The 14,564-nt window shown below is 46.7% G+C and overlaps 1 protein-coding gene across 1 annotated transcript in view; it reads left to right on the top strand.

Moving 5' to 3' along the window:
- LOC147710219 (E3 ubiquitin-protein ligase TRIM39-like) overlaps window positions 1-14,564 on the top strand; it is a 216,471-nt gene that overhangs the window by 198,815 nt on the left and 3,092 nt on the right. Inside the window, exon 5 of the mRNA XM_086920899.1 lies at window positions 10,351-10,400. Coding sequence (XP_086777025.1) covers window positions 10,351-10,400 — 50 coding nt within the window. The remainder of the gene's footprint in view (window positions 1-10,350; window positions 10,401-14,564) is intronic.

The following is a 14,564-nucleotide window of genomic DNA, read 5'->3' as shown; positions in this document are numbered from 1 at the left end:
GCACCCAGGTGATGTCCAGTAAACTGCCGCACTGGTTTTGGTATCCTACAATGCTGCTCCGAAAATTGGCGTGCGGCGGCCCGGGGGTGGGGGAGGCGGCGTGAACGGGCCTCCCCAGGTGGCGGCCATCTAGCTGAGTTGCGCCCGCTCTTGCGGCTACAGCGTCTCGCTCACCATGTTGTTGAGTTGCTCCCACTCTTGCAGTGCAGCGATAGGCGGCTGCCACATGGCTCTTAAAATGGCGGACGGCTCCTCGGTTTTGGGCCTGGTCCACTGAAATGGCCCTGGAACACCTTGGAACTCGGACGCTTGCCTGCTAGGGCTTGGGCTCCATTCTCGAAAAGCGTCCCCTCAGCCGTGAAGATTCTACAAAAGTCTTGGGGGCCCCCGACTCCCGCAGGCTTCCGGTGGGGAGCGGCTGCCATGATTGCTCGCGGAATGACCACGACGGAGCCACAAGATGGTGGTGCTCTCATGCTGACGCCAGCTTCAGTCTGAATGATCCAGAAACAAGGTGGGGCTTTCATCGTTTGGGGAAAAAAAAATGTTCTAAACCAATGAAAAGTGTTATTTTTAGGTCATATGACCAAGCCTTCCATCTTTAGGAAACCAAAAGTAAAATGAACCAATGAAAAGTTTTATAAACAAGTCACATGACCTGTTATGCGGCATAGGGCTACAAAAAGCGTAGAAAATCCGTTGGCACGTGAGGCGGCATCAGTAGCGGACCGATGTGCGAATAGGCCGAAGGCAGCACAACGCGCCGAGATCCGGATGGCACCGAGGTGGTGTCCAGCAAATTGCCGCACTGGTGTGGCCATCCTACAATGCTGCGCCGAAAGACGGCGTGTCCAGCTGAGTTGCGGTCACTGTTGCGGTACAGTGACTCGAACGCGCCGAGATCCGGATGGCACCGAGGTGGTGTCCAGCAAATTGCCGCACTGGTGTGGCCATCCTACAATGCTGCGCCGAAAGATGGCGTGTCCAGCTGAGTTGCGGTCACTCTTGCGGTACAGTGACTCGAACGCGCCGAGATCCGGATGGCACCGAGGTGGTGTCCAGCAAATTGCCGTACTGGTGTGGCCATCCTACAATGCTGCGCCGAAAGACGGCGTGTTCAGCTGAGTTCCGGTCACTCTTCCGGCACAGTGACTCGAACGCGCCGAGATCCGGATGGCACCGAGGTGGTGTCCAGCAAGTGGCCGCACTGGTGTGGCCATCCTACAATGCTGCGCCGAAAGTCGGCGTGGGGTGCCCCGTTGGCTTATGAGGTGATGTCAGTAGTGGACTGATGTGTGAATAGGTCGGAACCAGCACAAGGCGCCAAGATCCGAATGGCAAGTCCTGGATGTTGAGTGCCTCAGTTGAGAGTTCTGAGCAGTGCTTGTAAGACTGTCTGAAGCTTATTTGCACCTGCTGCAGCTTCACTATTGCCCTGGTGTGGCCAAAGGTGGCACATGACATAGGCGGCCGGCTCCCGAGGTCCGGCGGAACTTTTTGCCTTTTCCTTTCTGCTTCTTTTCCTACAATCCGTTTCATCTGAAGACACGACCAGGTCCCTGAATGTGTGCAGGGGGACGCTATTGATTGAATGAAAATGGCGGCTTGACACAAAGCTGACTCAAGCGTTACTGTTGATGCTATACAGACAAAAATTGGTTTTCAGTTTGTACATTCTTCAGGATTTTTTTTTCCATCCAAGTCTGATTGAGAGTTTGTAGAAAAATGGCTTCAGATTTTCCACATACTACTCTTCAACATTCTTCCTACATGTAACAATGTGAAACTCACTAGGACAATGGCTGTTTCTGTTTCCTTTCAAAATGCTGCCAACAATATTTTCTGAATGGAAGACACCATCTTGTAGCATAAAGGGACGAAAGGGGTTCTGGTCTGGCCGATGGTTGGTGGAGACATTTTGACTATATCTTGGACCTGCCCGGCCTCGCCCAAAATGGCGCCGGTATAAATGGGACTCGTAACTCCTTGCCCGCAAATGTATATCTAGAAAATGTTATTGTAAGTGGCCGTGTCGTATTTTAATTACAAAATGTACGTCCACCGATTCCGCAACTGTTAGACACCTTTGTTCTTGCAACCTAATGGCCCGCTCGTTACGTTCCTCTACAGTGTAAATGTCTCCTCATCATATACGAATACAGTTTGCTCCGTGGCCGGCCCACGTGGTTATAGGCCCGTATTTGTATACTGACATTTTCACAATAAAGGTTTTTAAAACAAAACACGGTAGTAGTATTTACATTGGTAAAGTTTTTACTTTTAGTCACTGTTTTCGAATCAGTAAAGGCAAGTGAAATAAAGCAGTCCAATTACATGACGGATAAAAGGTATAATATGTAGGAACGCAGTAAAGATAAATGCTTAATAGCAGTTGTGTTTTTCATGTCTGCAATATAAAGTGATCGATAAGAATCTGATAATCAGGCGTATCGGCGACTAAGATAGCAGGCCGAATCTCTTTTACTCAACGGCTCCGTCATGGAAGGAAGAAACGCCCTTTTTCTCGAAAAAGGAATATATTTTACTTACAAGATAGTTGTAAATTTTCCGGGAAAGTACATTAGCCTGGAATATTATAACATATGTTTGAAAAAAAAATATTGTTCGAAAACAATAAAAAGCGTAATTTTTAGGTCATATGACCAAGCTTTTCATCATTAAATTAACAAAAGTAAAATGAATCAATGAAAAGTTTTATTAACAAGTCACATGTCCTGTTATGCTTACGTTACGTGCTGCGCGCCGCGCCTCGGATCACTTCCGGGTGCGGTAACGCGGCGTGTCATATAACGCATTACGCGACAACGTAGGTCAAGAATATAGTCAAAATGTCTCCACCAACCAGCGTTCGGAACACAACTCCTTTCAGCAGTCCAAAAAGTTCTGTTAAATGACAACAGAGGGGACAGGCAACAAGAACCATCAGTCAAAGAGGGGAGGGCAAGTTCTTCTCTTCCGGGTCATGTTGGGGCGCTACCGGAACTGATCGAATTGGTAGTCTACAGTGTTTCTGGATGTTTCAGACTAAAGCTGGCGTCAGCATGAGACCACTACCATCTCGTAGCTCCGTCGTGGCCATTCCACGAGCAATCATGGCAGCCGCTCCCCACCAGAAGCCTGCGGGAGTCGGAGGCCCCCAAGACTTTTGTAGAATCTTCACGGCTGAGGAGAGGCTTTTCGAGAATGGGACCCAAGCCCTATCAGGGAAGCGTCCGAGTTCAAAGGTGTCCCAGGGCCATTTTAGTGGACCAGGCCCAAAACCGAAGAGCCGGCCGCCATTTTGAGAGTCCTGTGGCAGCCGCCTATCGCTGCACCGCAAGAGTGGGCGTAATTCAGCTGGATGGTGGGCAAGACGCTGTAGCCGCAAGAGTGGGCGCAACTCAGCTAGATGGGACAAGGTTCAGAATTGAAGAGTCATCAAAAGGCAAAAAGTTCCGCCGGATCCCGGGAGCCGGCCGCCTATGTCGGGGGCGATCTCAGGCTACACCAGTGCTATAAGACTTGGGGAGGGTGTCGGAGCCAAGCGTCTTCTCCGAGTCCATGGCCATCACACCGCCCCTCAGGGGCCTCCGTCAAGCTGTTTAGGAAGGTAACATATCACATTGTTTTCTAATGCAGTCAGGTCCACAAACGACACTCACTTACTTTGAGAATAGTGAAGCTGCAGTAGGTGGAAATAAGCTTCAGACAGTGTTACAAGCGCTGCTCAGAACTCTTAACTATGGCACCCAACATCCAGAACTTATGCTATTTGAGAATGGCAGTGACATCGAAGCATCTCAGGGACCAAAACCATTAACGTACTTTCACGTATGAAAATCTTACTTGGGGAGGGGGCAGGAGCGAAGCGCCCCCTCCCAGTCAGCGCCACCACACCGTATGTTGAAAATTTGAAGCCATCGTTCTACAAAGTCAACCAAACTTGGATTAAAAATCTAGAAAAATGTACAAACTGAAAACCAGTTTTGGTCTGCATAGCATCAGTAGCATCGCTTGAGTCAGCTTTGTGTCAAGCCGCAAATTTGATTCAACAAAGCACAGACATTGAAAAAGGCTCAAATTCAGAACTCTAAACTATGGCACCCAACATCCAGGAGCTTGCCATCCGGATCTTGGAGCCTTGTGCTGCTTTCGATCTATTCACACATCGGCCCACTACTGACATCATCTTATAAACCAACGTTATGTAAATAGTTTTTTAATAAAATGTTTTACCCTGTTTCTTTGCTGGTGTGTTGTCTATATTTTTAATATTTGCATAGGGTTTGTCGTTATTTTGTGCGGGATGGGTGATGGAGCCGAGCTGTCTTGCAGCCCTCATGGTGTGGAGCTCAGTTCATCTCACTATTTTCGTATTTCTCATGAAGGGTTGTTCCTAATATTTCTATTTTAGCGAGATCAAAAAGAGATCCAATTAGTGGCCTACTGATTTTGCTCGATTACTTTTATTTTTTTTACACGATTTTTCACTATCTGCAAAGACTAAACAGAGTATTGCGACTTTGTGCTTGTTTGTAAATAGAGAATGATCCAAAGAGAACCAATTCTAAAACAGTAAATGCTTGGACAACAATCAATCAAATGGAGAGACAAGCAGCCACGACGGATTACAACGGGGGTAAAGGCCTGCGTTAACTACCCTTCAGTATCTGCAAAGAGAGAGTACTACTAAGACAAAAGAGGGGAGGGGGGGGGTGCAGCGTTCAAAGCACATCAGCGTGCATAAATACGAAAATGTTTTTATTTATCACGTACTTGACATTTTTAAGCTTTTCATATTTGCTATTAAAAAACCAATGAAATTCACAGAAAAAACCATAGGTTATAGTGGATATATAGTTAGGAATTTGCATTTACAAAACCTTGAAAATTCAATGAAAAAACCATTGGTTTTAGGCCATATATAGTTAGGGATTTGCATTTACAAAACCTTATTTTACTCGCATAAAACCATTGAAATTCCATATATAGTTATAAGCGCTAACTATATATCGCGCACCCGCAATCCACTGCTGATGATGTCACATATTACATCATTCATGACATGGTTAGTGACATCACTGATGACATCACTGATGACATCTCAAATGACATCACTGATGACATCACTGAAAACATCTCATTTGACATGACTGATAACATCACTGATGATATCATTCATGTAATAATACGATGAACCTCTTCAGACTCTAATATAACCTTAGATACAATCAGTGTAAACAGACACTCACAGACTGTCACTCATCCATGGAGTTACTCACACACCTAGTCAGTCATGTAAAGAATCAATCACACCTCCATTTCCTCAAATATACAGTTATACAAACTTTACTTATTCAAACATATACTAACACATATTTACTCTCTTATACAATCCCTGATACAAGTTCACAATGATCCATACAGCCACTCACACATTCACTGGCTCTTATGCACAGTTATTTATATATGTCAACTCTCACATGTACTGTGTTTTACATATGTACTTACTTTGACATGTAGCACTGAGATATCCATTCACTCACCAATACACTCATGCACACAGTCAACCGCCCATACAGCTGTTTCCACATGCACTTTTGAAACCATACATCTAGTGAATCAACTGCTCACACATCTATGCACAGAGTCACACACCTCCCAGCTACTCACACACACACTCAGTATCCCATACAAATACTTGGGCAACCAATCAATAACCCATATAGTTACTCATATAGCTACTTATCAACACATGGAACAGTTTACAGAACAACAGACATAATGATGCACAAATTAAGACAGTTTAGTCATTAACCCATGCACTCAGTGAGACACATTTAATCACTCACTCATACAGCCAGTCATGCACCTACTAAATCCTTCATCCAGACACTTATATATCCACTCATTTTTCAATATGTAAGAGATATTTTAACTTTACAGAAACATACAGTCACTTGATGATGTCATCAGTGATTTCATCAGTGATGTCATTTGAGATGTCATCAGTGATGTCATCAGTGATGTCACTAACCATGTCATGAATGATGTAATATGTGACATCATCAGCAGTGGATTGCGGGTGCGCGATATATAGTTAGCGCTTATAACTATATATGGAATTTCAATGGTTTTATGCGAGTAAAATAAGGTTTTGTAAATGCAAATCCCTAACTATATATGGCCTAAAACCAATGGTTTTTTCATTGAATTTTCAAGGTTTTGTAAATGCAAATTCCTAACTATATATCCACTATAACCTATGGTTTTTTCTGTGAATATATATATATATATATATATATATATACTGGGTCGAAACGTCGACGTACAACCATCTCATGTCCGGGCTCACAACAGCAATTCATTTAAGAAATAGGATTAGCTAAAGTGAAAGACCTGAAAAAGACGGAGAATTTATATTATTGTCTTGTTTATTGTTTGAATTTGAAAGGTCACCCATTTGCACTATATGTCACCACAGTCACCCATTGAATTGTCTTTGTATTTATTATTGTGTTTTATTTGTCAGACCGCCCCCATTGGTATTACATTTTTTAGGTCTCGGCTAAACGCGCGGAAGCGCGTCTCGCCGAGAACTATTGTTAGCGAGTGTGCTTCCCAGGAGACACTCCTGGCCGCGCGCATCGCCTTGGAGGGATTCTGAAACGCGCACGCGCTCGCTGTAGGCAGCTGCTGTCGCGCATTCAATAACACGCATGCGCTAACTTGGGGCCACGGGCACACACCGCTGCTGTCGCGCATTCACACGCATGCGCTAACTTGGGACCACGGGCACACACATCATACTTGGGACCCCCCTCCTGATGCTCGCACTCACCGGGATTCCTGTTGCGGGTGGAGGCCGTTACCTGGCTTCTTGCACCGGCGAGATTCTCTCTTCCAGGCGGGAGCCTCGCTCCCTTCAGCACTCCTCCGGTAGCTGCTCTGGTGACGCGGGCGGGGCTCCTCTCCTCCGGAGGAAGTTCGGTGAGTTCCTGTTGTCCCTCGGTCCCGCCCCCGGCCTGCCTGACTTCCTACTGCGGGCCGGGCGGCGGCGGGGACAATCTTTTATTTTTCTAACCAAACTCACTTCCGTCTCAAGTAAAGCAAGGGCAGAGGCAATGCCCCCGAAATAGAATGCAGAAGTGATGCCCGGCCCTCCACCCCTCGCCTGTTCCTCGAAGTCAGGGCAGACCCTCCCTGAAGCTTCCGAGGCCTTCCCCTTTCGCCTCGATTCCTTCCTCAATGTGAAGGCGGAAGCAAATGCCCTGGAAAGATGCTCTTTTCAATAACGCAGAACTCAGGCCGTCGCTAATTGTACCACCCGGAGAGGATGAACTCCCAGCAGTGTTTCAGACCGTGCCACGCCGTGTGATCCCCGGCACTGCCCGGTAACCTGGACCTTCCATGATATTCCGATTTGTCAAACCAGATCCCCGTCAAAACAGGATGCGTTCAGCTGGGCTTCCTGGAAGTGCCACGGAAAGAGTAGGAGGGACAACAAAGGGGCTCAACAGTCCGCGCTTTAACAGATGCTCTCGACTGTGCCCAGGAATCGATTATAGCGGCTGGCTGGCTGCCTCCCAGCGCTACTCCCGTTGGCCGTTGGAGGCACAAACACAGCGCTGTTAGTGCCTGGGGCTCACAGGGGACGGTGCCATCCGTGCCAGGCAAGATCTTCGAGTGCTTCTGAGTGTCCCCGTGCCACGGGGCAGGTGCCCCCTCGCCTCTGCTTTGCTCCTTGCAGCGCCTGGTCCGGACTTTGCAGCGCTTAAGGCTGTGACCCTGCAGGCGTCGGATAGTGCCTAAAGCGCCCCAGCAGTCCTCTAGGAGCTTCCTGCTGCCCACGAGTGCTGGCCCTCTTCTGGCTGCGTTCCTGCCCGTCCAGCAGCCGCGCAGGGGTCCGGTGGTGGGGTGCTGGGATCCCTGGTAAGGCACGGTGACTTCACAGCGGTGCCCGGGCAGTGGCTGGGTCTATGCACCCCGCAGTGCTCCGGTTTGGGTCCAGGCGGTGCTCGAGTGCCCCAGGCGGATTTTATTCATCTGGGTTCTCCGGTGCGCTCCTGTCGTGAAATTTTGCATCACTCAGCTGAATAGGAAAATCCTGCTTTTGATCCACCAGAAAAAAAATGTGAGTCAAGTAGTTTTGGATCCCGTTGGTATGTGGAGCTTTTGTTGGAAATCAGTGGAGATAAAACTTGTGTGTGTGTGGAAGGGCGGTTGGGGTGGGAGGGGGGCAAACAAATAGGTTTTGAGTGGACTATGGCCTGCGCTCGCATATCATTCACTTAAATTCAAGGGGCGTGTTCTTTCCTAGCAGTACGTTTCCTGCTCCCCAGATGGAATTTGCCTCCCCCGTGTTATGCCCCAGCATCGTGAAGTGGAGACGTGAACTCACGTAGGGGAGTCATCGCTCCGTAATCAGCGCGCGGGGGCCTAGCGGCGCGGGCGGGCATGCGTGACGTCTGCCGTGCCTGGCGGAAGCGGAGGGCATTGCGGTCATTCAATGCGAGTGGTAAGAGAAGAAACCTACCATCATAGACGGGGTCCAGTCATTTCCCTGGAGAATATAGGGGTTCCGTGGAACTACCAAGTCAGCTAATCACTCACGCGGAAAGGTGCCCCAGACCCACCCTCAGGCCCCATTTATCTCCTGCAGATAAGGGCAGCAGGCATATTTGCTCTGCGCATTTCCGGCCTCCGCTTAACTAACAACCCGTCGTGATCCCCGACTTTGCTCTCAATTTCTCAGTAATAGTACCCGCCCCCCTCGTTTTGTTCCAAGTCTTTTTTATTGTATTAACTTTTTTTGTTTTTCTGCTTTCACGAGCGGCAAATTCTCTGCGTGCAACGCACCTTTTGGACTATATTGTTAAGTACTAGATTTTAACTTTGATCTCTCTCGGGCGTCTTTGCCACTCAGAACCACGCTCCAGTGTTACTCCTGTGCTTAGGTTCACCCAACCTCACACAGCGAAACTTTACTCCTGCGCATCTTGACACTTCACTCAGGCTCATTTGCGACACGACCACCCAGTCTCATTAGGACCTCTCACTCCCGGGCCGCTGACCAACCAATCTCATCATGAACCCCCCCTCCCCCCCCCCCCCTACTTCTGGTTAGAGTCTGGTCCTCTGCCCATCTAATCTCTTATTGTGACCCTTTACTCCTGGTCCTGTCCAGCCACCCCTATTGTGAACGCTTACACCTGCTTCTCTGTTCAACCAGTCTCATATTACGACCTATTACTCGTAGACCTCTTTCCAAGCAATCTCATATTAGGACCTCTTCCTGCTGGGCCTCTGCCCAACCAATCTAATATTGTGAATATTCACTCTTGCTTCTCTGTTCAACCAATTACATATATTAGTGCAGAGTAGTGAGTAGTGAGTGCAGAGTAGTGAGTGCTGAGTAGTGAGTAGTGAGGGCAGAGTAGTGAGTAGTGAGGGCAGAGTAGTGAGTAGTGAGTGCAGAGTAGTGAGTGCAGAGTAGTGAGTGCAGAGTAGTGAGTGCAGAGTAGGGAGTGCAGAGTAGGGAGTGCAGAGTAGGGAGTAGTGAGTAGTGAGTGCAGAGTAGTGAGTAGTGAGTGCAGAGTAGTGAGTAGTGAGTGCAGAGTAGTGAGTGCAGAGTAGTGAGTGCAGAGTAGTGAGTGCAAAGTAGTGAGTAGTGAGTGCAGAGTAGTGAGTAGTGAGTGCAGAGTAGTGAGTAGTGAGTGCAGAGTAGTGAGTGCAGAGTAGTGAGTGCAGAGTAGTGAGTGCAGAGTAGTGAGTGCAGAGTGAGTGTGCAGAGCAGTGAGTGCATGTGCAGAGTGGTGTGTGCTGTTGAGTGCAGAGTGCTGTGTATTGGCAATGTAAATGACAATGCCATTTATTTGTGATTTAAAGAAAAAAAAAGAAATGTCATGAACAATGCCAATAGCTCTACCTTTAATGATGCCGAGACCATTGCATTGCAAATGCTTGTGTATAGAATTGTTTACACAATTGGCGAGAAAAACAGAACAAATAATTTAATAAATATATTTTTTGATAAAAACTTACTGAGGTTTGGTACATTTATAAAATTGATTGAGAAAGAAATAATTTGGTTCTGAACCAGTATCCTGTGGTACTTACCCAACCGAACCGCTTGTAGCTTTATAACTATTAACCCAGTTTCCGAGGGATACAGGGTGACCCCTTTCTTCTTAATGGTTGTGTACAAATAGTCACACACACTGAGCACTAGTCCTCAGCCACTGCTCTTAATACTGAATCCTATTTCAAATACAGGTCTCAGGCGATGTCCATTCTTTGTTCCTGTGGCTGTCATTGCTCTTTAATACAAAGATGATGTGTGTATTACAGGTGTAATAATGTGAAGATGCAGTGTCCAGAGGTGGTGAAGAGTTATAAAGGTAAATTTATTGTGATGACTAGCTCTGTATGTTACTGTTCATGAAAATGGGATGGGGTGGTATGGTATGGTGTTGTGTGGTATGGAATGATATGGCATGGAATGTTATGCTGGTATGGTATGTTATGGAATGCTATGGTGGTATGGTATGGTATGGAACATTATGATGGGATGGATGGTGTGGTGTGCTATGGGTGGGATCATGGTATCGTATAGTATGGTATTTAATTGTAATGTGCACTCAAGTCAGGGTACAGTTACTTGATTTGTTTCTGTAAACTTTGTTTTTTCCAGACTTTTCTAGAGTTTTACTTATTCATTCTGTGTATGTGCTGCAGCATTTCCTTTAAATCATTCTTCCCCTTTGGACATTCATGTTAAGTTTATCAGAAATTCAGATGCAGTAATTTCACACCTTAAATTAACGATACTGCTAGGACTGAAAACTGCGGCCAACACAGTTATTGAAGTATTCTGAGATTTTCACTATTGAATGGGAAATTACCTCAGAATTCGGTATTTACCGCATAACACATTCTGTGTTCCAGAGTTCTAGTGACTACAATGACCAAGCACATGTATCACTATTTAAACGAAGAGGGGGGACATAGGGAGCGATTGGGAGGTCCAGTGACTCGTGCTCCCAAGTAGATACTTTAAACAAACTAGAGTCAATGTTCCTATAAGGAGGAAAAACGCCCAGAGAAAAGGAGAGATAATTTTGACTCGTTCTACTACTCTGTGTGTGGGGGACAGTGTGTCCTTATCATGATGCCCTCACACACCCCGAAGAATGTCATGCTTCATCATTGGGCTGGTGCTCCTTGTTGGTCCGGTGCTGCAATGCCCTACTGGACCCCCGAACTGTCACTTTTTTCGGACACCTTTTGATAAAGCTATGTGGGTGCGTGGTGCTAAGTGGCAGAGAAGTCCTAAATGTGTGGCTAAAAAATGACTGGAGGGAAAGAAGTGATCCCTCTGTCATTATTAACCCCTTCCACGCGGGGCTAATTCTCCCACGTTCCCCCCAGCTCGTCATGCTGCACAGTGGAGCTGTGCTCATGACGAGCTGAGCTCGTCACGACTCCACCCACTCCCATGAAACGCCCGCACAGGTGGGAATTAGCCCCGCGTGGGCGTTCCGCGGCAGTTATGACGAGCTCAGCTCGTCATAAGCGCTGAAGGGGTTAAAAAGGTGCAAATAAATAGTGCTGCTGTGAGGGGTGTTATGTCCCTCTGTACCTAGTTATGTAGTATACCCTAGTATACCCCTAATGGGTATGCTTTAGGCCAACATGTTTCGTGCTATCTCAGGGTCTCTGGATGAGATCCAAAGCTCTTCTTCAGGACCAGTCAATAAAGTTATTTAGGAAAGAAAAAAAAGTCCAATGGCCTGAATTAATCTAGAAAGATCAAGTAGTAGTACTCCCTTGAGAGCGGGGATATTGCCCCATGAGAATCGGTCTGTGGGTCACTTAAGACTGTTACTCGAGAATAAAGGAACCTTTACACCTGCAGACCTCACGTCTGCACATAGAGTAGTAGAACGACTCAAGTTATCTCTCCTTTTCTCTGGATGTTTTTACTCCTTATAGCAACATTGACTCTAGTTTGTTTCAAGCACGTGTCTACACTGACCTAGTGTGTGCATCTACACTGACCTAGCGCATGCACCTACACTGACCTAGCGCATGCACCTACACTGACCTAGCACATGCACCTACACTGACCTAGCACATAATCCTACACTGACCTAGCGCATGCACCTTCACTGACCTGGCACATGCACCTACACTGACCTAGCACATGCACCTACACTGACCTAGCACATAATCCTACACTGACCTAGAACATGCACCTACATGGACCTAGCACATGCACCTACATGGACCTAGCACATGCACCTACACTGACGTAGCACATGCACCTACACTGACGTAGCACATGCTCCTACATGGACCTAGCACATGCACCTACACTGACCTAGCACATGCACCTACACTGACCTAGAACATGCACCTACATGGACCTAGCACATGCACCTACATGGACCTAGCACATGCACCTACACTGACGTAGCACATGCACCTACACTGACGTAGCACATGCTCCTACATGGACCTAGCACATGCACCTACATGGACCTAGCACATGCACCTACATGGACCTAGCACATGCACCTACATGGACCTAGCACATGCTCCTACACTGACTTAGCACATGCACCTACACTGACCTAGCACATGCACCTACATGGACCTAGCACATGTACCTACACTGACTTAGCACATGCACCTACACTGACCTTGCACATGCACCTACACTGACCTAGTGTGTGCATCTACACTGACCTAGCGCGTGCACCTACATTGACCTAGCACATGCACCTACACTAACCTAGCACTTGCACCTACACTGACCTAGCACATGCACCTACACTGACCTAGCACATGCACCTACATGGACCTAGCACATGCACCTACATGGACCTAGCACATGCACCTACATGGACCTAGCACATGCACCTACACTGACCTAGCACATGCACCTACACTGACCTAGCACATGCGCCTACATGGATCTAGCACATGCACCTACACTGACCTAGCACATGCACGTACATTGACCTTGTGCATACATCTTCAATGACGCAACAAATGCATCTACACTGACTAAGTGCACTCATACAGTTTATAAGATCTTCACTCACAGTCTATACTCACACCTTGCACCTACACCGAGGCCCGCAGCATCATGCACTTCTGCGCTCATGCCATGCACACACACACAACAAAAGACGACAGTAGAGTACTGCTGCACTGATTTCTGCAGATAAAACCCAAATTCCATACATCATTTTTCTGCTACTATTTGTGCCAATTCTGCCAAAGCGGAATGTGTCTCCAATAATATCTGGTGCAGTGGTACCGCATGTGGTAATACTGCATGTGGTAATACTGCATGTGCTAGTACTGCAGGTGGTAATACTGCATGTGGTAATACTACACATGGTTATGCTGCTTGTGGTTATACTGCAAGTCATTACACAGCATGTGGGAATTCTGAATGTGGTTATACTGCATGTGCTTATATTGTGTGCGGTAATCTTGTATGTGGTAATATTATGTAACTTGGAATACCAGTTAGGTAGAAACTTCATCTTTTTGTCAAATTGGTGTTGACACAAAACTGCAAATAGGAATCTTTGGACTGTGGCTTCTGACAGGGCGGTGGAGTTCAGTAAGATATTCTGTCTCAGCCCCTGTAGTGTTTCTACAAGATAACCGGCCTCAATATGTTGGTAAATAATCAGAAACCCAAATTTTAATCTTGCTTTGTTCCCACTGTCACTTTATAACCTACAAATGATGACCAGTGCTTTCTCAAAATACTGGGATTTGTTAATACATTTTTTGGAAAAAGTGAAAACCCTCCCTCAAGTCTTGACTTCACTAGAGCTCAGCTCGGGCCTAAGACCGTCCTCTGCTAGAAGTTAATCAGATTAAAATGCTCCTCTCTCTAGCAGCACTGACCTGATGTGGAAATATTTATTCCCTCTTCGACATTCCTACGACTAGACAAGGGCTCTGCAAACATGGACCTGAGATTGGACATCCCAAGAGATGGACCTCGGCTTTCTGGCCTTTGTCACAACCAAATTTGTCTTGTCTACACCACGTCTAATCAAAACCTTAACTCTGATCCCCAAATCCTGGCTGAGGTCTAATAGGGATAGGGAGCCAGTGTGTGTGGGCTGCTAAACCCAAAGGGAGTGTCTGCAAAGTCTGTGGGAATCTAAAACAGATGGGGACCAACAGCAAGATCTGCAGAGTAGTGTCTGCATGAGATTACCTGATGTGGATTTAGATCTGGAATCACAGCTGCATCTACACTCACTACATCTACCAATGCTAACCAATCGAAGCATCCCTAAAGGATGGACTCTATCTGGGTCATCAAACTAGTATATTTTGCCTTCTAGTAGCGCTGTCATTCTGCACCATCTAATGTGCTGTACTGACTAGTACAGTATACCATGGGGTAGTTCTACCACTCTGTACCATCTAATTTAGTGTACTGACTAGTACTGATTGCCTTCTAGTAGCTTAGTCACTCTGCACCATCTAATGCACTTTACTGACTTATACAATATACCTTTGTCTAG

The sequence above is a fragment of the Lissotriton vulgaris genome, chromosome 5 (assembly GCF_964263255.1).
Source record: "Lissotriton vulgaris chromosome 5, aLisVul1.2, whole genome shotgun sequence".
NCBI classification, from domain to species: Eukaryota; Metazoa; Chordata; class Amphibia; order Caudata; family Salamandridae; genus Lissotriton; species Lissotriton vulgaris.
This window is presented reverse-complemented; position numbering and strand designations above follow the sequence as displayed.